The 27,782-nt window shown below is 43.7% G+C and overlaps 1 protein-coding gene across 2 annotated transcripts in view; it reads left to right on the top strand.

The window, feature by feature from the left end:
* LOC139417299 (coiled-coil-helix-coiled-coil-helix domain containing 6a) overlaps nt 1–27,782 on the top strand; it is a 64,767-nt gene that overhangs the window by 12,573 nt on the left and 24,412 nt on the right. Inside the window, exons 5-7 of one of the 2 annotated variants that reach the window (XM_071166562.1) lie at nt 7,713–7,736; nt 8,935–9,018; nt 16,522–16,592. In XM_071166562.1, coding sequence (XP_071022663.1) covers nt 7,713–7,736; nt 8,935–9,018; nt 16,522–16,592 — 179 coding nt within the window. The remainder of the gene's footprint in view (nt 1–7,712; nt 7,737–8,934; nt 9,019–16,521; nt 16,593–27,782) is intronic. The other variant, XM_071166563.1, reaches the window with a different exon arrangement.

Below are 27,782 nucleotides of genomic sequence, written 5' to 3'. Positions count from 1 at the left end.
GATCCAGGATAAACTGGAGCCCTGGCATACCCTAACCAGCTATATGCATCCCTATCAGTTACTGATGACACTGTCTGTCCCAGAGTGTGAAGTCACAAGGTCTGCTATGTAAAAGCCTAATTACGATCACCAGAACAGCTAAACCAAAACATCTTGATGGCCATTTGGGTTCTAAAATTTGTTCATTATGATCAAATCAGATCCCCACAGTGAATTATTTTAACGTTCGCTACAAATTGATATTTTAGTAAATAGTGATCCATTCTGACTACTACATTTGTCGCCACACAGGGATACATGCCCACACAGACCTATCGCGGGCCGGCAGGCTACGAGGAGCCTCTCTGTCAGGATGAAAACGACTACATCGACCATGATTCTTTGCTAGTTACCCCCACTTACACCCCCATTGGGAGTTTTCCATAGGAAACGATCTGCTTAGTTTTAATGTCTATGGTCTGTCCACATAAAATCAATGATTGGTAGAGGTGGGACCAAGTTACTGTTATCCGAGTCACAAGGTCTGAGACCCTAGTCGACTCCCAAGTAGAACGAGTTGAGTCTCGAATCAAGTCCAAGTCATTCATTCTAACTCATTTTTATCAACAAATTCCATACATTTTTAGAGCTGCATATTTATTTATGGAAATCATCTCACCTTACAATTTGACGTTTGCGCTGCTCCCGATCCTATAGCTGTACAGAAAATCAATCTGTTCACTATCTCACCCGACCTGTGTTGATTGACAGTTTGTTGGTCCAATCAGAGCTGTGTGGCTGTGTGTGTGTTTCATTAGCCAAAAATAATAATATTACATGTTCGATGCTACGGCTGTTGTCTCTGGCTGAGTGGAGAGTACTCCAATGAGTTACAAAACGTTACAAAACCTAGCCAGATCATTTCTAGTCATCAGTCTCAAGTCAAACTTGAGTCCTGAGTCTTGCGGCTCCAAGTCCAAGTAAAGTCTCAAGTTATTTTATTTTCTGTTAAGTCGTGTCCAAGTCATCTGACTCGAGTCCATAGCTCTGATTAGTACAAGGAAAGTAACTGGTTAATCAAGCATCATTTGACTTCTCGGCTAATTTCCTGGGGGACTATTGTTGGTGTTAGTGATGGTTCACTATTTGACCATGGACCCGCTGGTCTGATCAATGACTCCCCTTCTGTGTCTCTGTGATTCACTGTCTCTGACAAACAAACAAAAGGTCTCTGCATCAACTCAATTCATTAGCACACTATTACACTCATTGTTCAGCCCCTCATGTGCCCTTTGTCAGACGGGGTAAGAGAATAGCAATGTTATTATTATAGGGAAGATGATAAAAGCGTTTCTCTTGTCTTTGTCGGGGTTGGCGCCGAGCATCAGCCAAGGTCACTAAAAGCCAAGTCACTGGAGGATGTGAAGCGGAGCGTCAGGGCCCTCCTTTTATTTTATCCCTCGTTCCAGCCTGGACCTCCTCCCTCCCTCCCTCTCTCCCTCTCCTCCTCTATCTGCCAAGGGCCTTGCTGCTCTGCGCCCTACAGTATGAATACTCATTGTTAATAGCACATTTTCAGAGAGAGAGAGAGAGAGAGAGAGAGATTTTGTCTTTTAAAACGTATTAATGCCCTTTTGCAGTCTGTCAGCAGAAATGGCTAGATAGTCATATTAGCATACTGTGGATTCTTTCCCCTCTCAGATCTGTACAATTAAAAAGCTAATTTCATTAGCAGCCTCCCAGCTTTGCTTTTGATACAGTTTCACACCAAATGCCATCTATGGTTTCTCAGGGCTGTTTGCACATTGCGACTCACTACATGAATCACAGTGACTCCTGTATTTGTTATGGCTCGACCGTACGGTATCTTATCCCTCCCAGCAAGTCGTGTTTGGCTCGGGTTCCTTCCCTTGTCTTCGACATGTCCTTTTAGAGTTAAGTGATTGTAAACTTTGTTATCACTACATTAGCATGCAGTTAACCTGATGCTTTTGTGAATGTATGACAAGGTTAACTGCAGGCAGTGCCCCCAATCCCAACCAGATTTCCATTAGACACTTCCTCATCTCAACACCAGATGGCAGTATAAGTATTCCTTATCCCAGGTCTGGGTCTATGTGCTGCATGAAGGCCTACAGTAGGCCACTCGTCTACCTAAGTGTGTCATTTCCCTCTCCTAGGAAAGCTAGAGACAAATGTTATGATATCACCCCCAGATAATCGAATGAGCCCTAATCGCTCTCATTTTCACAAGGATATCCGTCCAGCAGACTAAGCCATTTACCTCCATTATAATATGGATGGTAGAGTGGTGCTGTACAACAGTATAAGCATAGTAAACTATTCTCTAGTGAAGATGGATAGGGGATTTGAAGTGGCAAGCTGCTGTGTGAGCCGGCAGATGTTAAGTTTGATTGGAAATCTTTACCTTTCCGTTTTCCATTATTCACATTTCCTCAGCTGTGGAGCCTATTGTCTCTAAAACTAGCGTCTTACATACTCAGACTACATTCCTTTATTGGTTTTCCTCGAAATTGGAACAGCTGTGTGCTCAGCGCTTCTAGAAAGATCCACTCTACTTACTGTAGACGTATAGCAGCCTGCTTCATTACTGTGGCTCAGATGCATACAAAATACAAATCCAGCTATATATTGTTAGCATTTATGCTTTTGGCTCACGTTCATACAGAAGCCTTGTTAGAGGTTGAAGCAAACGGCTGAGAGGAGCAGAGCAGTGAAGAGCTGTCTGCTCTGTTGTGATGCAATAGTTTACAACTGGCAAGAACTGTGCCAGTTGAGGGTTAGTATGAAATCAATCAGACCAGATTGAGGGGAGTCCCAGGTGACAGTTTTGGCTGTCCTCTCGTTGTCGTGACCTGTCGTGTGTGATAGATTGGAGAGCCCTGGGTTCTTCTCTGAGATGGCAGACAGAACCACTAGTTATCTGTCCTTAGATGCTCTGTAGTGTATCCCTGGTTCTCTAGAACACAATCATTACAATTCTCTTCACTGACAAATTATTTTCTGCTGGACTGCTCAGTATGGATGCTGCAGAAGCTTAAAGTTAGCTAGTAAATTTGAGTCTTTATGGTCTGTAACTTCTTGTAGGGTGCTCACACCTCTTGTGTTGATTCAATTCATACCCTTGTTTTCTCTCTCTCCCTCTCTCTCTCGTTTATCAGAGGGCTAGTAGTAGCAGCAGTAATCGGGCTGTGCAGAGAGTGAACAGGGCTTGCACAGATAACCCAGCTATCGGTAATTGTAATCTCAGAGCTGACATCTTTCTGCATGTAAAGCTATTAAGGCTCCGCTAGCTGCCTCTCACAAGTAGCCCAGAATGACAGTAATTGCAGACGAGATGACGGCAGGTGGAGGGGACAGAGATTTTATCCCTCACACTCTGAACGGGCGCACCACGGCACACAACACACCTTCTGCTCACTACTCTCCTCTCAGAACGTGTGGAGTGAGAGGGAATTAGTCAGTTGGCTTAAGATGCTTCTGGATATCTTAAACAGTAGAGACAGAACACTGTGGGATTAGTTGTGTCTGATTGAGTTTAGTTTACAACGTGAACAGACTGTGTGGCCAGACTGCCACCGCTTTGTTCAGTCAATAATCATTGGTTTGACTGATAACTGAGGTCTGAAAGATACCTAATGAGACATCTCATTGGCTGATATCAAGGGTATATTTGATTTGTTTACGTACATTGTGAGACTAGCTTAAGCCTTTTTCCTCTTGCTGAATGTGTGCGAGTGCCCCTCCCTGCTCCTTTTTATTTAACATCATTACTGTCAGGGCAGCCGGTTCCTCTTGGTGAATGTGTGTGAGTGCCCCTCTCCCTGCTCCTTTTTATTTATCATCATTACTGTCAGGGCAGCCGGTTCCTCTTGGTGAATGTGTGTGAGTGCCCCTCTCCCTGCTCCTTTTTATTTAACATCATTACTGTCAGGGCAGCCGGTTCCTCTTGGTGAATGTGTGTGAGTGCCCCTCTCCCTGCTCCTTTTTATTTATCATCATTACTGTCAGGGCAGCCGGTTCCTCTTGGTGAATGTGTGTGAGTGCCCCTCTCCCTGCTCCTTTTTATTTATCATCATTACTGTCAGGGCAGCCGGTTCCTCTTGGTGAATGTGTGTGAGTGCCCCTCTCCCTGCTCCTTTTTATTTATCATCATTACTGTCAGGGCAGCCGGTTCCTCTTGGTGAATGTGTGTGAGTGCCCCTCTCCCTGCTCCTTTTTATTTATCATCATTACTGTCAGGGCAGCCGGTTCCTCTTGGTGAATGTGTGTGAGTGCCCCTCTCCCTGCTCCTTTTTATTTATCATCATTACTGTCAGGGCAGCCGGTTCCTCTTGGTGAATGTGTGTGAGTGCCCCTCTCCCTGCTCCTTTTTATTTATCATCATTACTGTCAGGGCAGCCGGTTCCTCTTGGTGAATGTGTGTGAGTGCCCCTCTCCCTGCTCCTTTTTATTTATCATCATTACTGTCAGGGCAGCCGGTTCCTCTTGGTGAATGTGTGTGAGTGCCCCTCTCCCTGCTCCTTTTTATTTATCATCATTACTGTCAGGGCAGCCGGTTCCTCTTGGTGAATGTGTGTGAGTGCCCCTCTCCCTGCTCCTTTTTATTTATCATCATTACTGTCAGGGCAGCCGGTTCCTCTTGGTGAATGTGTGTGAGTGCCGCTCCTTTATCATCATTTGTCAGGGCATCATCATATCATCATTACTGTCAGGGCAGCCGGTTCCTCTTGGTGAATGTGTGTGAGTGCCCCTCTCCCTGCTCCTTTTTATTTATCATCATTACTGTCAGGGCAGCCGGTTCCTCTTGGTGAATGTGTGTGAGTGCCCCTCTCCCTGCTCCTTTTTATTTAACATCATTACTGTCAGGGCAGCCGGTTCCTCTTGGTGAATGTGTGTGAGTGCCCCTCTCCCTGCTCCTTTTTATTTAACATCATTACTGTCAGGGCAGCCGGTTCCTCTTGGATAAGAAGAACTGCAGTTGTTTTCCACCAAGGAGCCGTGCTGTAGAGTTATTAATGGTAGAAGAGATGGGGGAGAGGAAAGCCGGTGGCCCATATTGTCCTGCTCTCCAGACACCTTCCACTCTGGGTAATCACTTTGATTACTAACTGCTCATTTATTGCATAGCTGGGAGCTATGTGTTAAATACATGCATCAAAGTAAATAAACAGAGGAGAGGAGCAGACAGAGCTGAGACTGCTGCTATCAGATGGCTACTCAGCACAAACAACCCAGAGGAGAAGAGGGGTGTACAGGCTCTATGGGTTTAAGTTAGTGAGCGGGGATCTTTTAATGTGCTCGAGACTAACTGTACTGTGATGCTGAGATACCATGTAGACTAGATGAGGGCAATGAGCAATGTAGCCGTCAAATAGCTCTGATTCACCTTCTACTGTCCAGAATGTCTGTTACGATGACAAGTGTCTCTTTTAGCTTGTTCCGTGTTTAACATCCCATATGATTAATATGCATAGTGGAGTGTTTGCATTATGCAGAACTTATTTGAGTAAAGCTAGCCTTTATCTCTCACCAGATTGTCTCTGGTGCTTTGTGTTCCTGATCCGTTTCCACTGGGACATGTCTTCAGTTTCACCAATCAGTTCTAGATTAGAGTCCTCTCTCTCTCTCTCTCCTTCTCTCTCCTCTCTCGGCCTTCCTGTTTCTCTGCATCCACTCCATCCGGCCTATGTACCGAGTTACAGCCCAACAGATAACCAGGCATGGACGGCCTTATTTATGAGTAACCAGCGCCCAGCAAGCTTCATTTCAAGACTTATCTGTGTAATTCATGTTTGGCTGAGTATTATCTGCTGGCTCCAGATTCCCGGAGAAGGAGAGAGCCCGTCCGATTGCCTTTTGTCTCTGCTGCAAATGAAATCCATTTTTTTAAATAACGAGGTGTGTGTGTGGTCAGGGAGAAAGGGATTAGGCCTGGTGCTATAGACCTGCTGGTCCAATGGTTCAATTCAGGGTGTCACTCATTAGTATTAGTGATGGTGCGTGCATGTCGATGTCCAAATGTAAGGCTCTCAGATTGTATGTTAGGTATAGAGATGAGGCTGTAATTTAGCAGCTTGCTGTAACTACCTATAGAGAAAGTACACTGAATCCCCATCACCAATTGACCATATACTGTATAATGTGACGTGTGCCTGGCTAGATATGTAGGCTAGAACGAGCACTTACTTGAAAAACATGTGGCACACAAGCTGCAAGTGTGAATAAGACTGACATGCAGACAGTAAGAGTGTAACACAGCAGAAGTGTTTTCAGAGCTAATTCCCCTCTCCTCGCTCAACTTTCAGCCAGTCCTGAACACCAGGGACTAATAGAGAGATTTTCCTTAGGCGTTTTACCGTGATTGTAACGCCTGTAATTTACGCTGGAGCTGCTGTCATCTTCACTCCTGGGCTGGCTGGCTGGCTGGCTGGCTGGCTGGCTGGCTGGCTGGCTGGCTGGCTGAGTCTAGAGGGGAGAGGAGAAGCTATAATGAAGCAGACACATACTAGAGACTTGAGGGTCTTTAAATGGTGTCAAAGGCCCTTTCACACAGGAAAGGACAGGTGAATCTCTAAGCAGTGACACCAGCTAGAGTGATCCGCTAGGCTAAATGCATTGTGTTTCGAAGCACGTGCTGGCTTGATTAGGAACCCTGTTTGAAGAACAGTACAGTGACTGAAAGCGCTCTAAACTTTGGACCCTGGTTGATTTCTGTGAGTGGAGAAAGTGAACGTCTCAGAAATGTTCTTTACTTTGAGTTGCAGAAAAGGGCCTTGGGGTTTGAGAACTGTCTCAACTGGGCAGAACTCTCAATTCAAAGAAAACACTGTTGGACTGTTCTACCAACCCCATGGCTGTAGCCAACAGCCTCTATCTCAGACAGTGGGAAGTAACCATCCTCTACTTGGCTCTTTGTACCGTCTAGTTGTTATACCCCACCGAGGCATTCTCAGCCAAGCTATAGCTTTCTCACAAGAGCAGAACTCATTATGAATAAGGCCCCTCCCATCCAGCCTATTTATTTAACACACCCATTCTGTGTTTAGTAGATTTACCATTCAGCAGTCTATTTATTTAACACACCCATTCTGTGTTTAGTAGATTTACCATTCAGCAGCCTATTTATTTAACACACCCATTCTGTGTTTAGTAGATTTACCATTCAGCAGTCTATTTATTTAACACACCCATTCTGTGTTTAGTAGATTTACCATTCAGCAGTCTATTTATTTAACACACCCATTCTGTGTTTAGTAGATTTACCATTCAGCAGTCTATTTATTTAACACACCCATTCTGTGCTTAGTAGATTTACCATTCAGCAGTCTATTTATTTAACACACCCATTCTGTGTTTAGTAGATTTACCATTCAGCAGCCTATTTATTTAACACACCCATTCTGTGTTTAGTAGATTTACCATTCAGCAGTCTATTTATTTAACACACCCATTCTGTGTTTAGTAGATTTACCATTCAGCAGTCTATTTATTTAACACACCCATTCTGTGTTTAGTAGATTTACCATTCAGCAGTCTATTATAATGATGATGAATCATCCCTCTGCTTCTCTCTTGACCCCCTCCTTTACCCACTCTGCCTCTCAATATTCACCGCAGCGGCCCTCTTACTTTTCTTAACTTCCTTTTCCTCTCTCTCGCTCTCTCTCTTCTTTCCCGTCCCTCACGTTCTCTATCGCTCACCTTTCTAGCCTGCTGAAGAGGTGGATGCCTGGGTAAGCACAGCCTGATGTTCTGTTAATATCCCTCTCTTTTCCTCCCTGCTCCAACCACCGTGTTGTTGTTTCCCTGCATTAAGGCTGAATGTGTGCATGCAGACAGGCCACTCTGCCGCCGTGCTACAGAGCTATCCAGTTAGAAAATTGCATATGATCTGCGTGCTGATGGAGGTTGTTTTCTGTGCGAGAGACACGGGAGATGGGAGGAAAAGGGGGTGATTTTCGCCTGGGTGTAATTTAAGGTTGTGCTTTGTTGCGTTCTGTTGTCTGGCTGTTACATGCTACGCTCTCTCGCTCAACGCTGCAGGAAGCCCTCGCATTGCCACTAGCGTCTGCAATGCACTCTGAGCATGGCAGGGGTGTGTGTGTGTGTGTGTCTTTAAGTGCATCCCCGCTGTGCTATGTCCATCTATGTGTATCTCATCAGCCTGAGCCCCATTGACCTGAACCCGTCCTCCATGGTCATCTCCTCAGTTGTTTCCAGACAGTTTAAGCAAAGCAGCTGTCCTCCGTGACGTCTGTTGCTCTCTGTCCCTCCTCTCCACTCACCTCTTAATCTCTTCACATACTACTAAACTAACTGTCCTACAGCCATACACTACTTACTTCCTCCTCTTTCTCTGGCTGCTGTACTCTACTGATCTCTCTCTCTCTCTCTTCTACCTCTCCCACAGTCACTACTGTCTCTTTGGTATTTGCTACAGCGAAATTCAATAAATTCCCTGGTTTTCCAGAAGTCGTAGTTGGGGGATTTCGAATTTCCTGCTTATTCCCTCCCGATTCCGGGAATCCTCTAACCGGAATTTGGGGGAAAGCAAGGAATTTATTTAGCGTTTTTGTTGTTGTTGCAACACTGGCTACAGTTATTACAGGCAACTACACAGTAAAGTCACTGGAGTGGACACAGCACACCGCCAGAGAGAGAAGCACAGCGTCATGGATGAGGACGAGGAGTACTCCAGCCTGCGTGTCAGTTGTTTGTAGTCATGGGGGTTGGATGTGTTCCTGAATGGTGCTTCCTCATCATCATCATTTTCAATGCTTTGCTTTCTTTCACTCTGCTTGTTTTTGGGATCCTTTCAGTGTTTTAATGTCCTCTTTGCATTGTGACTGACTGTCCAGCCATGTACAGAGTAGTCTGACTAGTGACTCCCTGCCCAACCTGACCACAGTGTGTGTGCTTTCTCTCTTTCAGGCTAAACAGTTGGAGAAGAAGGAGGCAGAGCTGAAAGCACTGGATGCTTTTTTCAAGGAGCAGTTGGCACAACTGGAGAAGAGGGTATGAGACCATTTGATAAAGAGAAACACACAGTAATACTATGCTACACACCACTGACCCTGACATACAGTATAAAGCTCCCATTTCTGCCCAAGCATAAATCAATGTAATTATGAAAATAGATATAAATGGGGATTGTTTCTTGACTTAATTATGAAGCCAGCCGTTAAAGCGTGAACATTCTCTGTGAGCCTCTTCACTGAATGTGTTGGGTGAAATTTAGCCCATCTGTTGTGATGAGCTTTCTCCTCATCACAAATGCACCCAGTAGTCCCATGCTTTCACTTTACTAACATGGTCAACAAGAGCAATTTACCCTTAGAGGGGGGGGAGTAGTGTTTTTCTGGCTTTTAAGACCTTTCCCATCATTTTCTCTGACATTTCCAAGACATAAAAGTCGTGATGTGAAGCGCTAAGCAGCAGCCCTAACAGGCGCTGGCAGAGAGGACCTTTAATATCTCAGGCAGAGCAGAGGCAGTCCTGTAGGACCAGTAGGGAGACTCCTGGGGAGTTAGCATGCTATTTGTCTTGTGCTGCTGGCAGGGAAAGATGCAACTTGTGAACTGGGTCAGGAATTTGATAGGGCAACAATTGCCTCCCATAGAGCCACAGCAACAGTTAGAGAAAGGTAACGTAACAGTGATTTACTGTTAGTGGAAGCAGTGTTGGAGTCAAGGGGTTGATATTTTAAACATGTTGTATGATGGTGGTAGTAATGGTGGAGACAGCTTTCATACTACATTTATTATGACAAATGCTTTGTTACTCTTGGCCACAGATGGACTGGTCTGGGCTTGACTGTTTTCACACATTTTAAATAGCCTTTTTAATAGTGACTCTGAGTTCTATTACAGGGTAGTGAAGTGCTCAGATGGCTGCAAACGACAAAGATAATTCTGAATATTTTCTCCCTGAGGTGGCGAGATGAAGTCCATCTGCTTCATACTGGAGGTCATAAAGTGATGTGTCTTTGTTCAGCTGGCCTACACTACTACGCCTTGATTGGCCCCATCTTCGTTTCGACGAGTGAGGAGGAGACATTTAAATGGAATGGGCTTTCCTTGCAGTGTGAGACGCGATGGAGCAGAAAGCGTCTGAGTGAAGCTGCCTTAAAGCCCATTGAGCTATTGGCTAATGAAGTCAGGGCCATTCTCCAAGATTTGCGATTGAATTTTTCAGAAAGAACAGACGTTTTCTTCTTCCCTATGTCTCGTCTTTCCCTCTTATCATTTACACACAGGACAAAGGAATGTTCTCCTCTTGTGCGTTCTGCTATCATTGTCAAATGGACTGGTTGATTTAGAATAAGGTCCTTTTTTAAATGAAGGGAGGGATCTATTGGTATTGGGTGGGAAATGGCCCTCACCAACCTGTGCGTACCCTTATAGAAGACATGCCGACTCTGGCACCACTGTAATTTCCTCTGCGTGTCTTATTATATTGCTTCATTGATGGAAGCACCTTGTTGTCGCCAGCAATCTCCCCCAGCCACACACTGACAATCATAGTTTGTCTTGTGTGGATTAGACCGCATTTTAAAGCACTGCAAGGCAACGCTTTCCTTCGTTTTTCTGCCGACTGCTGTTACTGCGTGGCAGTCTCAAGGAACACAAGGGCTTATATCAGAAATGTTTTACACCCTGATAGATTATTATTGTCAAATGTATTCATAGCCGTTTTGTGTTTGTTCACTTAGGATCCATTATTTGAACTAGAAAGCATGTCAAATCATACGTTCCAATCTTCATGCGTGGCCCTGTGAAAACGAAGGGTTTTGAGAGAGAAGTACTACCAGTAGAACGGCTGTTCATGGTTTGTTGTATTGCTAATTTACCACACCACTGTCTTCTTTATAAAGACTTAGTTCCATGTCATGTAGCAAGCACTTTCCCCACTACCATTCATTCCTGGCAGTCAGACTTTGACCACCACATTGTAAACTGTCAAAGTGCCTGTTTGGGCACCAGGGGGCAGCTGTCTTGTGACAGTCTCCAATGTTGGTTCCGTCCACAGGCAGGCGTTGTAGATTAGCACAGACTGATCATTAATTACCATGCAATCATCATAAATAAACATTTAATATCCAGCCTCTATTCACCCGAGCAACACATTGAGCCACCATGTGTATGATAGCAGTGAGTCGTCTAGGCCCTGTGTCAGATGCCTCTGTTTATATTTACCTCATTATAACAACGTGGCGTTTGCCAAAGGGATCAGTGACTGGCAGTGAAATGTTATGCGCAGTATTTGCTGTTGGGCTTTGGTTGTGTTATGATGGAGCCGGACCAGGGAGGCAGATAATGCTGTGAAGTTGGCGTGTCTGTTCAAACTGCTGTCACTCTGTTTGGGGGAGGTGGGTGAGTCCCCGCCTGACAGACGGAATCAGAGAAGAAGAGGGATTCTAGACTTCATACCCTGAGTTCCCTTTACTGCCAATGGAAGCCATTCGTTGGAGCTGTCTGTCTACATTGTATAGGTAGGCTACAACTCTGACGGTCTGAAACCATGAGAAAGGCTTTCTATGAGTGCGAGACTGTTTGTGAAGACGCCACACGTAATCGCCTCACGTCTGTGAATTCTCCTGAATGCTGGAAGTCAGAGAGCTGTGAAAACTACTGGTTGTAAACAGCAATGTTCCGCTGCTGTTTGAATTAGCACAGGCTCTCACTAATCCAGCTAAAGCCTTCTGCTGGCTCCGCTGCTCTTGTCTACATCCCTCTCCTGCACCGTTCCTAGCTTCATATATCTGCGTTTCAAGGCTTCCTCAGCCCCCCACCCAGTACCCCCTCTTTCTCTCTCTCTCTCCTTGTCACTAGTTGCAAAGCACTTTGACGCACTTGAACGTGGGTATGAGATAATAATCCTCCTGAAATCCTGACAGCCGCGTTGACACGCTGTCGGCAGGGGCCTCGTTCTGGAAATATCTGCATGACTCCCCCATACGACCAGCTGAAGCAGCGTTTACCTGAATGGACAGAGAGCAGAGCAGCCGGCCGCCAGACAGCTAGCCCCCTTTAGCCTCGAGGCCCGCAGTAGCTAACCAATCATAAATTAATTTTCTTCAAAGCTTTAGGGGAGACAAATGCATTTTAATTTAATATTTTTTAGCAAGGATTATTTTCCCAGCATGCCATACAGATGTAGGCCTGTCAGGGGCTCCAGGGGGTATAATACCTCTTCGCCTCTTAAACTGCAGGGGCAGCGGTTAGAACGTTAGAGACGGGAGAAGTATTCTAATCAGAATACTGTACAGGGTGCCTTTTCTCCGCTTTAAAACCATATTTTGCTGTGTTGCCGGTTTCTTATGGAAATGTAAGAAAACTTTGATGCTTTCATGTGAAAGTTATCTGCTTATGTGTTAAGTGAGCTTTAAATTAGCCATATCAATATTTTAAGCGCAGTATGTTCCATCTGGAGATGTTGATAGCCTAAACATTGGGATGGGAACATTACCTAACATTTTCCCTTTTATAAAGCATTAGAGTAAGAATGACCCATTGGTAGTTTTGCTTTTATTTTGATTTTCTTTGGCTCTTTCAGCTCTGTAATGTTGGGCACAAAAGTTATAGCTCATCTCCCGATACAAAATCTGAGTTTGCTCAGACAGACAGCGCATACAAAGAAAGACAAATGGAAGGTGTTGTTTAAACCAGAGATTCTGGAGGACTAACACATCCTCCAGACACCTCGAGATTCGAGGTCCACCGATTAATCAGAATGGCCGATTAATTATGGCCGATTTCAAGTTTTCATAACAATCGGAAATCGGTATTTTTGGGCGCCGATTTGCAGATTTTTAAAATAAATAAATAAATATTTTTTTAACCTTTTTTTAACTAGGCAAGTCAGTTAAGAACACATTCTTATTTTCAATGACGGCCTAGGAACGGTGGGTTAACTGCCTTGTTCAGGGGCAGAACGACAGATATTCACCTTGTCAGCTCGGGGGATCCAATCTTGCAACTTTAGAGTTAACTAGGCCAACGCAATAACGACCTGCCTCTCTCTCGTTGCACTCCACAAGGAGACTGACTGCCTGTTACGCAAATGCAGTAAGCCAGGGTAAGTTGCTAGCTAGAATTAAACGTATTTTATAAAAAAACAATCAATCATAATCACTAGTTAACTACACATGGTTGATGATATTACTAGATATTATCTAGCGTGTCCTGCGTTGCATATAATCTGACTGAGCATACAAGTATCTAAGTATCTGACTGAGCGGTGGTAGGCAGCAGTAGGCGCGTAAACACTTTCGTGCGTTTTGCCAGCAGCTCTTCGTTGTGCGTCAAGCATTGCTCTGTTTATGACTTCAAGCTTATCAACTCCCGAGATGAGGCTGGTGTAACCGAAGTGAAATGGCTGGCTAGTTAGCGCGCGCTAATAGCGTTTCAAACGTTACTCACTCTGAGCCTTCTAGTAGTTGTTCCCCTTACTCTGCATGGGTAACGCTGCTTCGATGGTGGCTGTTGTCGTTGTGTTGCTGGTTCGAGCCCAGGGAGGAGCAAGGGGAGGGACGGAAGCTATACTGTTACACTGGCAATACTAAAGTGCCTATAAGAACATCTAATAGTCAAAGGTTAATGAAATACAAATGCTATAGAGGGAAATAGTCCTATAATTCCTATAATAACTTCAACCTAAAACTTCTTACCTGGGAATATTGAAGACTCATGTTAAAAGGAACCACCAGCTTTCATATGTTCTGAGCAAGGAACTGAAACGTTAGATTTCTTACATGGCACATATTGCACTTTTAGTATTTACTTGAGGCTAAATTGATTTTATTGATGTATTATATTAAGTTAAAATAAGTGTTCATTCAGTATTGTTGTAATTGTCATTATTACAAAAAAATTCATCGGCCGATTAATCGGTATCGGATTTTTTTGGTCCTCCAATAATCGGTATCAGCTTTTTTGGCCCTCCAATAATCGGTATAGGCGTTGAAAAATCATAATCGGTCGACCTCTACTCGAGATACGTCCAGACACCTCCAGACATGTCCAGATACCTCCAGAAGAACAGACCAGACACTGAGTGACTGGACATCCATTCCTGATCTCCTTGACTCCTTATTGCCTACAGGAGAGCATTCATCTCAAACACAAGAGGCAGGTTGAGGTTAATACGTCTAGTGTCTACATATCTCACTGCAGAATTCACTTCGCCCTCACTTTGTCTTTGGTTTTCTCAAAATGATCGCTAAAACAGGAGCGTGCGTGGGCTGGAAACCTGGTCTTTTTACAGCGTGTCAAAGTAGCGTGGCAGTTGGTGTCAGGATCGTTTGCCTGGGGGATAAGTGCTCCTGGTGGAGGTGTGTAAAACAGCGCTTAGCCCACATTGACTCCAAGGCAGAGCCACCCTGCACAGATCTTGATATTGATTGGATTAGTGCAGCAGGGAATGGCACTGGGGGTAGAAGGAGGGAGTGAAGGAGGGTGGAAGATGAGTGTGGCTGACTGGGGTTGCCAGCCAGCGTCTCGACCCAGGTACTAGCTGCTGGATTTGCACAGGCAAATCCGGTTAATGCGGGTAGCATTGCACACAGCAACGAGTGCCTTAGCGCAAATGTATTCAGGAATGCAAGAGGGAGTCCCATCTTTAGTGTCATCTTCTCCTTGTTGTATTCACAAGGGGTGGGTTTAAATGCCACTGGGCATAATACCCGTACTGCACATACAGTAGGATAGAGCTTATACTTTCTACTGTTTTAATAACAGACACAAGATGCTAATAGTCTCTCAACAGGGCTCCCGAACCATCTTACGGCATTTAATCAACGTTTTCAATGAATCCAGGTATTTACATTCACCTCATTTCATATATACCCAGTCCCTGCTGTCAGTTTATTTTGGTTAAATATTTGGGACATCCAAAGATGCCTCTAAGCCCCCCTGGATAAATGTGAAGGAAGAGCTCCAGTTGTTGAGGATTCATGTTTTGTTTTAGGTTGTTCTATGTGCTCCCTGGTGGTATGAACAGGCCTGAATGGCGATCAGCCAATCAAGGCTCTTTTGAATGGATAAGAAGGAGATTGAGTACTGTTGTAGAATCTAGGTCAGTGTGTCTGCAATCTCACTTCACTGTCTCACCTTGCCAGCTCTCATTGTAGTGCAGACATAGAGCCACAGACACTCACTCACTCACTCATTCACACAAAGACTATATTCCAGCATTTTCACTCACATAAATGGGTTAATAATTTTAGGCATGCACCACGTGGCTACAGAATACTTATTCCAGAGAAGCACAGTGGGTCACTGCTCTTTGGTAATTGCAAGCATCATAATCTCCTGGACCGGTGTTCACACAATAACAGTTCCCGCTGCAATTCCTACTGTAGCAAGTTATGAGAACCTCTTCACAGCCTCATTAAAGCCATTAACATTTAAGAAGCAGCAGCCCTTAATGGGGGCTTCAGAGAGAGCTCAGTTCAGCCAGAGGGAGATGAGGCTGAGCAGCGGTGGGCCTCGTCTCGCCCGCCTCCTCCCTCCTCCTTTCACTCAGACTGGAGAGGATGAGGGGAAGGAAACAGATGATAATTTGTCGTCTTTGATAGTTATCGGATTAGGTGTGAATGCATACGAGTGCTGCTCCTCTGTCTCCACTGTCGGCTCCCTCCCCTTCAGATGACTTGTGTAGGGATTAGATGGTGTGAAATATGACAGAGACTGACCCCACTGGAACTTGATGAATTGATGGGGATTCAGGGTTGGGGTTAAGCGATGATCCCATCACATTCCTGCTCTACTCACTTCAATTACCCCCAGCTTTCCCTCCCTCTCCCTGCCAGAGGAGAAATATCCAAAATAATTAAGGGAAGCCTGGGTTTATGGATGGTATTCTGAGGCACGGCCGTTACCTCATTAAACTGAGGTGCTGCCTGTCAAGGTACACATGGAAATGGGATTCCACCTTGGCTGTCTCTTTCCTGGGCAGCCACATCAGTGATTGTGGAACTGAAAACCTACAGTACAGAGACATGTAGTCTCTCATGACAGGGTTGTAGGCATTAGACCAGCACTGTGCTTTGGACCGATTTGATTGTATGCTATGGGCATGGAGTCTCTTCAGCAGTAGTTAGAGCTGTTACTGAGGACTGCATGGGTGATGATGGTCTCTGGGATGGTCTCTATAGCCTAATGAAGAGACTGTGTGACCAGGCCCACTGCTCCTTCCTCAGTCTGCCTGACTGACTGACTGCCAGAGGTGAAGTGACCTGGGATCAGAACACCCACTAACTACACCATGATGGTCATTAAGGTTTTAACATCTTCACAGGTTCCTCTGTACACTCTAGCAAGGCATTTAACTGCAATTACATCAGCTTAATATCCAGTTCTTAAATGAACTGGCTGTTACCGAAGGAAATTATTTGGGATGGTGGGAAATGTGCATTTTATCAGGGAATCATGTTATTTTCTTTCATCGTGTAGAATTGTACACTAACTAACCTGTAAAATGCTGCGTTTCCTCATCATGTTTATTTTTATATTTCAGAATTTGGATCGATACAAGCAAACCGAGAAACAGTTCCACGACCAAGCCACAAAATCCGAAGCTCTTGTAAAGTAAGTAAAACCACCTGTTCATCTGTAGTAATGTTCACCTCCAGACTCTACAGTACCTGTGGAACTGCAGTCCCTATGTAGATGGGCCCCAACTCAACACCACAGACCGTCATTCACAAGCTATAACACTTGAAAGCATTCTGCAAGATCCATGATGGATCCATGTACTCTGTAGAGCGCTTTTTCATCTCTGCTTTGCTGTAAATTATACACTGATTGTATAGTAGTTGCTCCTCTGTTTTGTCTCCCACTACAATTCACAGTAATTGATGTTGTCAGAATGGTAGAAGAGCTCGTATAAAATCGTTTTCCGGAGCCAACTAGTGCTGTGCTTTTGGTTTCCATGGAGATGGGTTGGCTCCCTTAGACTCCAACAATGCACGTGATGAGGTGCGTTTTTCCCTCTAATTCACAAGAAAATGAAACGTCTTTCTCAGATGGAAAAACAGCCCAGGGATAGCAAGGTGCCGTGAATTTTTTCTCCTTATTATCATAGAGAAGACATGGTAACAGTAACAGGTAGGTATGGCTGGGAGAACTGGAGAATGACAGATACAGTATCTATGACAGAATGTCTGTGCCTGGGTTGTAGACTTAACATTCCCCCTGAGCAGATCTGACGCTCGTGAAATGAATGCAGATTGTTTGTAGTGCCATACAACTGTTGGACAATGGAGCTAGGCTAGTAGCCCATCACACTTACACAATTTGCCTACTCATTATCGCCAAAGTAAATGTCAGGTGTAAATTCAATTCAATTAACCTCAACCGTACTTTATGCATGAGCAAATCACCTGCCCAGATAGCAATCTTTTCTTTCCCAAACACTCTCCTGTGCAAAGTCCTGTAAATCCAATAAGCTTCATTTGGCAACTGTTTGATTAATCAGCGTTTAAGAATTGTGTTTTTCAGCTAAATAATTATAATGAGGTGGGGAAACTGCTAGCAAATGACACTGCAGTTCTAACTTTATTTCAGAATAGGGAGGCATTTAATTCCATTTCCTGTCAAATTGTGAGCTTTCACTATTCACCTTATCACATAGCCTACCAGTTGACTTGCCTTCTTAGCTAATGCATTTGCCAATGCATGTTTTCTAAAGACTGACCTCAATTCTGCACAGTACAGGGATACCCTAATCACTATAGATGTTCATAGTAAATCCATGTGCTTTATTGGAAAGCCCTGATGTTAAAGAAGTGTTGAGCTCCATTTAGTTTGTTATGGTGAGTATTGAACATCTGGTGTTTCAATCCCATTGTAACGAGCTTAAACCTATTTTATAATACACTGTTCATTTGGTCCATCCTTCCAGACGTGTTCATATAGAACCCAGTAGGATCAAGTAATACCAGAATCCTGTGCCACTTTGGAGGTGAGACCCTCTAGATATGGGAGCACAGAACTAATCATCATTTTTATTCAGAACTATGATTTGAATCAAACTGCAGTTTGGGACAAAAGTCCTATACGGGTATCACATCAGTCAATTCATTGTCATGCTGTAGTTATACTGTAGAATCAGTAATCCAGTTAATTACCATAACCAAAAGTTGGAAGTAGAGCAGAGTAGTAGTACAATCTGAGATAAATGTGTTCAAATAGTCTTGGGGAAAGGCAGCTCTTCTCTCTTCTGCATCATGTGTAAATGAAGCAGTGTGTGTCAGGATGGTGGCAGCTGGTTAGGGACTGCAGTACTCCCTGCCTGTTCTGTGCTAGCATAGCTCATTGTTGCTAACTAATGCAGGCCTCTAATCAGGGATTTGAGCTGCTAAGCTCACGTTAGCGTGTTGCCGTCTGAAGAGACTTCCTCTCAGGCAGGAGAAATGGCTACACGCGCTCCTATCAGATGGCCACACGATCAGAGCGAGATGTGTGTGATGTGAGATGGATGTTTCTTCTCTGCCTCCAGTGCCTTCTGTTGCCATTTTGGCCTACCAGGTGAAAGTTAGAAGATTGAGTGAACACACTGGGGTAAGAAGATCAAGGGCAGTGGGTTGTGGTTGGCCTGGGGGGAAGGGTTACAGTGGAATAGAAGCCAGGATGTGGTCAGGGGGTTATACAGCCAGACTGGGTCTAAGGTTAGGGTGTTAAAATAGGGCTGCAAGGCCTGGGCTGGGTTTGCAGAAGTTACACTTTTCCTGAGTTCTACTACCAGAGCTTAAGCAGACAGTGTCAGTTTGCCTAGCTTCTACCTGCCTGCCTCCTCCACGGCATGGCACTCACTGTGTGATGTTTTAATTCCGTTTTTAATCCCTAGACTTGGAGAGGGTTTGCCAGGAGCGTCCTGTCCCTGCTTGTCGTCCCCGTGTGCACGCTGCTGCCTCATCTGGGCTGCAGCTCCCCTGACTCTCCTGGAACATGACAAGGCTGCTTTCTAACCTCTCTGTCTCTGTCCCTCGCTGCTCCCCGACTTAACTCCCGTTCTAGCACACAGAGCAGAGCACAGGGCCAAGTAAAGATGGGATTCAACTGCTTTAAGTCCATCTCTAGTGTCCGTAGTCTTCTAGATGTTTTCTCTCTTACATCAGACACTCTACCTCTCTGACCGATGCTCTGCCTATCAGATATCTTCAATTGAAGAGAGCTAATGTGCTGTACTGTGGCCCCGGCAAAGGTTTACAAGTGAAGTAGTGGTCCAGGCACTCAGCAGTTTGTAGCGGTCTTGAAGCATTGCTGTTAATGCTGTATTGTGACACTTCTTCTTCATCGTCTGTAACGCACACCTTTTGAGCCTCCCAGACAAAGGAGTGTATCTTTGATGGAACAGTCGAGGTGGCTGCACCATTAATCATCTTGGCACCATGCCAAGGCACTGCAGACCTGTCTGAGGTGAACAGAACACATTGCTACCGAGGAGCTCCCCTCATTGAAAACAAAAGACGAAGCAGAAACGAGCTGTTCTATGGTATTGATATTAGCAGAATGCCCTGTAGTAACAAATTGACATTACCGTAGCCTAACTCCAGTAGAGAGGGGGAAGAGGGAGAGGATATCAGACTGGTCAGGGGGCTGTACTGTCAGACACAGCGTGCTAGCTACAGCTAACAACTGGCCAATTAGCTAGCTCCAGCCAGACATTGCTCTTGTTGTTCTTGCTCCTGGTGTTATGGCCTCGCAGAGAAAAAGCCCTCATTATAGAAGACACCGGCTGTCCAGGGAGTTTGAAACTGGCACTCCTCAGTGGCAGAGCACAGAACTGGACCAGCCCTGGGCCTGCTCTCCTTCCCTTTGCTGCTGTATTACTATCTCTACCATGATACAGAACCACAGCTTTTGTTCATGATCATTCATGGTGCTAACAGCAACTATGCTGTAATTGAGATTGTCATGCATAAAAGATGACCACTTTGTAGAGGTCATAAGGATCCCCATTTTGACATGCACTACTCTCTACTGTAATTGTGGCTGAAATGTAAGGAAAGATCCTGTCTGCCTTGTGATCCATGAGACAGCCCTGAATAAGACAGCCTGACCGTTCCTTAACAGCAACTCCCTCTGTGCGTGCGTGTGTGTGTTTCATCAACAAAATAGTGACAACTATTTTGGCCCTGATAACATTACCAGTAGCCTATATGCAAACATTTAGTAGCACAGAAGAAAATGAAAAGAGATTGCCGCTACACTATATCTGACTGGTTAAATCATTTTATGTTGAGTCAATATGGACCCAGTGACTCAGACTTGAGCACTGGGACTTGGACTTCAGCACTGGGGATTTTGGACTCGATTCTGACACGAGGTTTACTGACTAGACTGCATCACTGGGCAAAACAGTTATTAGCTCCCAGTCAGTCATTAGCCCCCCTTCTTCTTTTGGACATCAATGTGGCTGCGGCGTCTGTGGAACGCTGATAACAATGGTAGCGACGCGACCAAGTGATGGAAGTGCAACCCATACTACTTTGCCAATACTTTGAGGCACCATCTGGTGATTGTGCTCTGCAGTAGTAATTGTCAGCGGTGTCAGATCCCTGCCTGTGTTTGAGCTGAGCTCTCAGTGCTCTGCCTCGGGCAACTCCAGGGCTGACAGGCTTAAGTGGGGGAGCATCGTGTGGAGGAGAGAAGGGAGAAGAGTCCGCCACTCCGCAGCCCTGCAGGTGAGATTGGCTGGGGGAGGAAAGGAGAGTGGAGGGGAGGATGCCTGCACTGTGCTGCGCTCCTCACCAGCTCAGGAAATGTAAAAGCTGTCAGAGCCGGGACCCTCATCTGTCTGCCGAGCAACAGCCAGGGTTAAAGAAACGCACCTCTAATCTAGTTAATTTCAGCCCCTCCATCCCCAAAACATGTCAGTGAATTCCCCTGCAGATACAATTTGGGGACTTTACAGTGTATAGCCAGTGTGATTCATGTATTTATCTGGCTCTTGCAGTAATCTGCTGTGGCTTGGCTGAGGATGGCAGATCAGAGTTATCTCGAGGCGATGCAGTAGCTACTCTCTCTGACATTTGAGTGAGCGCTGGTTGCCCACAACAGCAGCAGCAGTGTAGAGATATGGGTGCCTCTCCTCTGACTCCTTCTGATAGCACCTGATCAGCTATGAGTTACAGAACTAGCACACACACAACCTCTGCCCTCAGCCAATCACATTCAACACAGTAACTCGTTTTGGAGTTTGTTTGTGCTGCTTAGCATTTCTATTGATTTGAATATACATATTGCAAGCTTGCTAATGGAACCTTTTGTAGTTGTTTTTCCTCTTTCCATTTGATTTCTAGTCTTTCATTTCTCCTTTTGCCTCTCTAAGCTCGGCAGACTTTTAGAAGTCAGCCTTTGTTTTTCCACTGCGCGTTCTCTGGAGGAGATTAAAAATAATTGAAATCTGCCGTAATTAAGGCCTAATCTCTGTGTTCCGTTATATTTACTTACAGATTTTGAATTCCGAAATTACTGCTCATATGCACAGCCTGCTTCACTCAAAGCGGCCTAAGCGGCTCAGTTAATATTTTTATTTAAGACCTCGCCTTCAATTTGGTTCAATTCGGTTCAGCTTTGGCTGCGGCAAACCAATTTTCTGCTTCAGGCCCCTTTAATAAACCTGCTGCGCTATCTGGAGCTTCCTTCCCTGATGAAGGCAGTTTATTTTAAATTAAAGGAGAGTTCCTTATCTTACCAGCGCAAAGAAGAGCGTTGCTTTAGTCTTTTTCTCTGCCGCTGTCGTTATTAAACAGAGGAAGGAAGAGCTTCAGCATTGGGTAAAACGGGGATCAGATACACGGACTCATCCTCCCTTAAACACGCCTTGATGGGCTGTTGATGGAGATTTATTTCCCATCCTTCGTATTTTTCTTCTCTCCTCTTAACCGTTCAGATAAGACAAGCAACTCACAAGGAAACGCTAGCGATAGCATATCGCTCTGCTGCTTGGTAATATGCTGCGTGATGTGATGGGAGCCTTGGATGTGTTTTAATTGAAATGCCGGGGTTGGCTTGCACGCCGAATCAAAGCTGAGCCCAGGTTTTAATTCGGGTTTCAATTAAGCGCCGTGTCAAATGATCCTCTGAGAGTAGCTGTTGGAGTGCATTGCAGAGAGAGAGGGAGAGGATAGGAGGGTTTAATGCACATGACTTTGCATAATCAATCAAATTTCATTAAGCATGGCAACCTGGCAATGAATCTGCCACAAAGTTCCATCACTGGGAAATCGGAATGCAGAGACCAATTATGTTACATATCACATATCATATTACAACAAGCTAATTCAATCTCTGAATTCAGCCTGATTTGATCAGCTCATTTTGATTCGTTCAATTAGGAATGATTTATTCATTTCTGCACCGTTTGTAATCTGTAGCCGTACGCTGGTTATGGTTGATAGAAAGAGGTTGTACTGTACTAAGCCACCCCACATATTCAAGTCAACATCTTTCGGAAGACACAACCATAAACCGTTTACTCTGTGTCTGTGTCTATGGGAATCTTGGGGGCTCAATGACATCACTGCTGAAAGGTTGCCAGGGTGACCGTGTGTCCCTGCCTCCTCTAGCCACAGTATCAGGTTATTTATCATCGTTGTATTAGTCAATGGCGTGCTTGTCACCGGCTCTATTAGTGAATATCCTCTCTGCCAGTAATTCAGTTGAACCTGTCTCTCCCCACCTATTCATTCCACTAAAGTGTCCGCAGGATGGAGAGGGAGACATTTGTACACACTGGGGGATGTTGGTGTGTGTATTGGTATATAATGTGAAATATGAGTGTGTGTTTGTGTGTATAGGTATGTAATGTGAAATATGAGTGTGTGTTTTTGTGTATTGGTATGTAATGTGAAATATGAGTGTGTGTTTGTGTGTATTGGTATGTAATGTGAAATATGTTTGTGTATAGGTATGTAATGTGAAATATGAGTGTGTGTTTGTGTGTATTGGTATGTAATGTGAAGTATGTTTGTGTGTATTGTTATGTAATGTGAAATATTTGTATTTATTTATTCACCTTTATTTAACCAGGTAGGCTAGTTGAGAACACCTTTATTTAACCAGGTAGGTTAGTTGAGAACACCTTTATTTAACCAGGTAGGCCAGTTGAGAACACCTTTATTTAACCAGGTAGGCTAGTTGAGAACACCTTTATTTAACCAGGTAGGCTAGTTGAGAACACCTTTATTTAACCAGGTAGGCTAGTTGAGAACACCTTTATTTAACCAGGTAGGCCAGTTGAGAACACCTTTATTTAACCAGGTAGGCTAGTTGAACACCTTTATTTAACCAGGTAGGCTAGTTGAGAACACCTTTATTTAACCAGGTAGGCTAGTTGAGAACAAGTTCTCATTTACAACTGCAAACTGGCCAAGATAAAGCAAAGCAATTCGACACATACAACAACAAAGAGTTACACATGGAACAAACAAAACATAGTTAATAACACAGTAGAAGAAAAGAAAATAAAAATGTTTTGAGTGTGTGTTTGTGTGAGACGGGAGGTTTCTTTTCAGGTACAATGTGGAAACAGTTTTAATGTAGATGAATCAAGAATAGTGGTTGCCATTTAGCTTTCTTATTAACTTAGAACATTTTATTGTCTTAAAGTGTCCTTCACATCAATCCAGTGGAGGTTTTAGCATGTAAATCTTGGTGGGGCAAATTCAACCAACATATATATTTTTTTAGATGCATGCCAGCGACGCTACTACACAACAGTAAACAATAGATGAAATGCACTATAACGTTGACAAATCGTGCCCACAAACTGTTAGGGCCGACATAAAGCTGTCACCACTACGGAGTGAATCCTTACCACCGCTACACCTGGCTATCAGCGGCGCCTTGTCTGGCAGTTAAACACTTCATTCAGCCACTGATATGGCTGACTTGCTGAAAGATGCACTATGCAGAAATCTCTCTGCCATTTCCTGGTTGCTTGTTTTGTCAAATAAACTAAAATTAGGTGATCTATTTGAATTTTAGCAAGTATAGTTTAGAGAATCGTTGTACCATATAAACTGCTGTGCAATATCTTTTCCATAATCCAGAATATTATATTTTCAGCGGTTTGAAGATGATATACTAAACCAAAAGTAAAAAATACAAAAATGAAAACTTAAGAATAGAAAGACCGCTTCTTAGACTTGGTTTCAATGAGAATGACAGATCTATAACTCCCATTTCTATGTACATATTGCAGCTTTAAATAAATATGGTTTCTACTGACTCCTAGTGGATTTGTGTAACTCGATAAGAACCCATTCTCCTTCAATAATAAGAAATGTCGACATTACTTTTTGACTTTTGAACCATACATCAACATTCTTATATTTATGTTCAGTAAATGTAACTTTACTCTTCTTTAAGCCAGAGAGAGACGCGGACTCAGCGGTTAGCCAACCATTTTTATTATTTTATTATGTAGTCTAAAAAGGAAGGAAAAGACCATCACTAGAATCCACTTTTATAGACAATATACCAACACACAGATTGCACAAACAAAACAACCCTTGCAATATCAACTGGAATTACATGGGTCTATTAGTGAACCTTTTGTGGAACAGACATATTTGAATGGGAAGAGACTGTCACTGGCAAACATGGTTACAGACCCAACAACATATTATAGTATAGTATCCCCTCCTCATGGTTACAGACCCAACAACATTATAAAGTATCCCCTCCTCATGGTTCCAGACCCAACAACATTATAAAGTATAGTATCCCTCCTCATGGTTACAGACCCAACAACATATTATAGTATAGTATCCCCTCATGGTTACAGACCCAACAACATATTATAGTATAGTATCCCTCCTCATGGTTACAGACCCAACAACATATTATAGTATAGTATCCCCTCCTCATGGTTACAGACCCAACAACATATTATAGTATAGTATCCCCTCATGGTTACAGACCCAACAACATTAGTATCCCCTCCTCATGGTTACAGACCCAACAACATTATACAGTATAGTATCCCTCCTCATGGTTACAGACCCAACAACATATTATAGTATAGTATCCCCTCATGGTTACAGACCCAACAACATATTATAGTATAGTATCCCCTCCTCATGGTTACAGACCCAACAACATATTATAGTATAGTATCCCCTCCTCATGGTTACAGACCCAACAACATATTATAGTATAGTATCCCCTCATGGTTACAGACCCAACAACATTAGTATCCCCTCCTCATGGTTACAGACCCAACAACATTATATAGTATAGTATCCCTCCTCATGGTTACAGACCCAACAACATATTATAGTATAGTATCCCCTCATGGTTACAGACCCAACAACATTAGTATCCCCTCCTCATGGTTACAGACCCAACAACATTATACAGTATAGTATCCCCTCCTCATGGTTACAGACCCAACAACATTATACAGTATAGTATCCCCTCCTCATGGTTACAGACCCAACAACTTTATATCATATAGTATCCCCGCCTCATGGTTACAGACCCAACAACTTTATATCGTATAGTATCCCCTCCTCATGGTTACAGACCCAACAACTTTATATCGTATACCCTCCTCGTGGTTACAGACCCAACAACTTTATATCGTATACCCTCCTCATGGTTACAGACCCAACAACTTTATATCGTATCCCCTCCTCGTGGAGAAAGCACATGAGCTAATTATAATACACAAAGTAAGCAAAACAATGAAATGCATCATTCTAACATTGCCTAAAATGATGAATAAGATAGACCTATATAAGCAATATAACAATGTAGATGTACAAACTATGACATAAGGGAACGATGCACGGATAAGGGGCAAGCTGTAATTTCGATTAAGACATGAGCGAGCTGAGATAGACGAGCTGAGATATTCCTGTGCGTTCAGCACTTTTGAAATGGACAGCGACAGAATTCAGAATATGTGCCATTCTTACAGTATTCTCCCTGTACACCAAGTCAGAATAGTAGGCTAAATAATAGGGGCACATAAGCAAGCAAAAAATGCACTCACAATATCCGATGATGACATTTCTCTAAAACAGACTACATGTGTACCACCTAATCAGAACAGTAGGCTAAGTTCTGAGGGGGAGAGCGACTAAATTTTTAGAGTGAGACACATGGCTACTAACAGCTTACTATACAACATACACTTAGTATTACTTTCTTAGTTACAGTATATATACAGTGCCTTGCGAAAGTATTCGGCCCCCTTGAACTTTGCGACCTTTTGCCACATTTCAGGCTTCAAACATAAAGATATAAAACTGTATTTGTTTGTGAAGAATCAACAACAAGTGGGACACAATCATGAAGTGGAACATTTATTGGATATTTCAAACTTTTTTAACAAATCAAAAACTGAAAAATTGGGCGTGCAAAATTATTCAGCCCCCTTAAGTTAATACTTTGTAGCGCCACCTTTTGCTGCGATTACAGCTGTAAGTCGCTTGGGGTATGTCTCTATCAGTTTTGCACATTGAGAGACTGACATTTTTTCCCATTCCTCCTTCCAAAACAGCTCGAGCTCAGTGAGGTTGGATGGAGAGCATTTGTGAACAGCAGTTTTCAGTTCTTTCCACAGATTCTCGATTGGATTCAGGTCTGGACTTTGACTTGGCCATTCTAACACCTGGATATGTTTATTTTTGAACCATTCCATTGTAGATTTTGCTTTATGTTTTGGATCATTGTCTTGTTGGAAGACAAATCTCCGTCCCAGTCTCAGGTCTTTTGCAGACTCCCTCAGGTTTTCTTCCAGAATGGTCCTGTATTTGGCTCCATCCATCTTCCCATCAATTTTAACCATCTTCCCTGTCCCTGCTGAATAAATGCAGGCCCAAACCATGATGCTGCCACCACCATGTTTGACAGTGGGGATGGTGTGTTCAGGGTGATGAGCTGTGTTGCTTTTACGCCAAACATAACGTTTTGCATTGTTGCCAAAAAGTTCAATTTTGGTTTCATCTGACCAGAGCACCTTCTTCCACATGTTTGGTGTGTCTCCCAGGTGGCTTGTGGCAAACTTTAAACAACACTTTTTATGGATATCTTTAAGAAATGGCTTTCTTCTTGCCACTCTTCCATAAAGGCCAGATTTGTGCAATATACGACTGATTGTTGTTCTATGGACAGAGTCTCCCACCTCAGCTGTAGTTCTCTGCAGTTCATCCAGAGTGATCATGGGCCTCTTGGCTGCATCTCTGATCAGTCTTCTCCTTGTATGAGCTGAAAGTTTAGAGGGACGGCCAGGTCTTGGTAGATTTGCAGTGGTCTGATACTCCTTCCATTTCAATATTATTGCTTGCACAGTGCTCCTTGGGATGTTTAAAGCTTGGGAAATCTTTTTGTATCCAAATCCGGCTTTAAACTTCTTCACAACAGTATCTCGGACCTGCCTGGTGTGTTCCTTGTTCTTCATGATGCTCTCTGCGCTTTTAACGGACCTCTGAGACTATCACAGTGCAGGTGCATTTATACGGAGACTTGATTACACACAGGTGGATTGTATTTATCATCATTAGTCATTTAGGTCAACATTGGATCATTCAGAGATCCTCACTGAACTTCTGGAGAGAGTTTGCTGCACTGAAAGTAAAGGGGCTGAATAATTTTGCACGCCCAATTTTTCAGTTTTTGATTTGTTAAAAAAGTTTGAAATATCCAATAAATTCCAATATTCCAATAATAAGTTCCACTTCATGATTGTGTCCCACTTGTTGTTGATTCTTCACAAAAAAATACAGTTTTATATCTTTATGTTTGAAGCCTGAAATGTGG

Source organism: Oncorhynchus clarkii, chromosome 9 (genome assembly GCF_045791955.1).
Source record: "Oncorhynchus clarkii lewisi isolate Uvic-CL-2024 chromosome 9, UVic_Ocla_1.0, whole genome shotgun sequence".
Classification (NCBI taxonomy): domain Eukaryota; kingdom Metazoa; phylum Chordata; class Actinopteri; order Salmoniformes; family Salmonidae; genus Oncorhynchus; species Oncorhynchus clarkii.
Note: the sequence above shows the minus strand (reverse complement) of the source record. Positions and strands in the feature narration are given on the sequence as shown.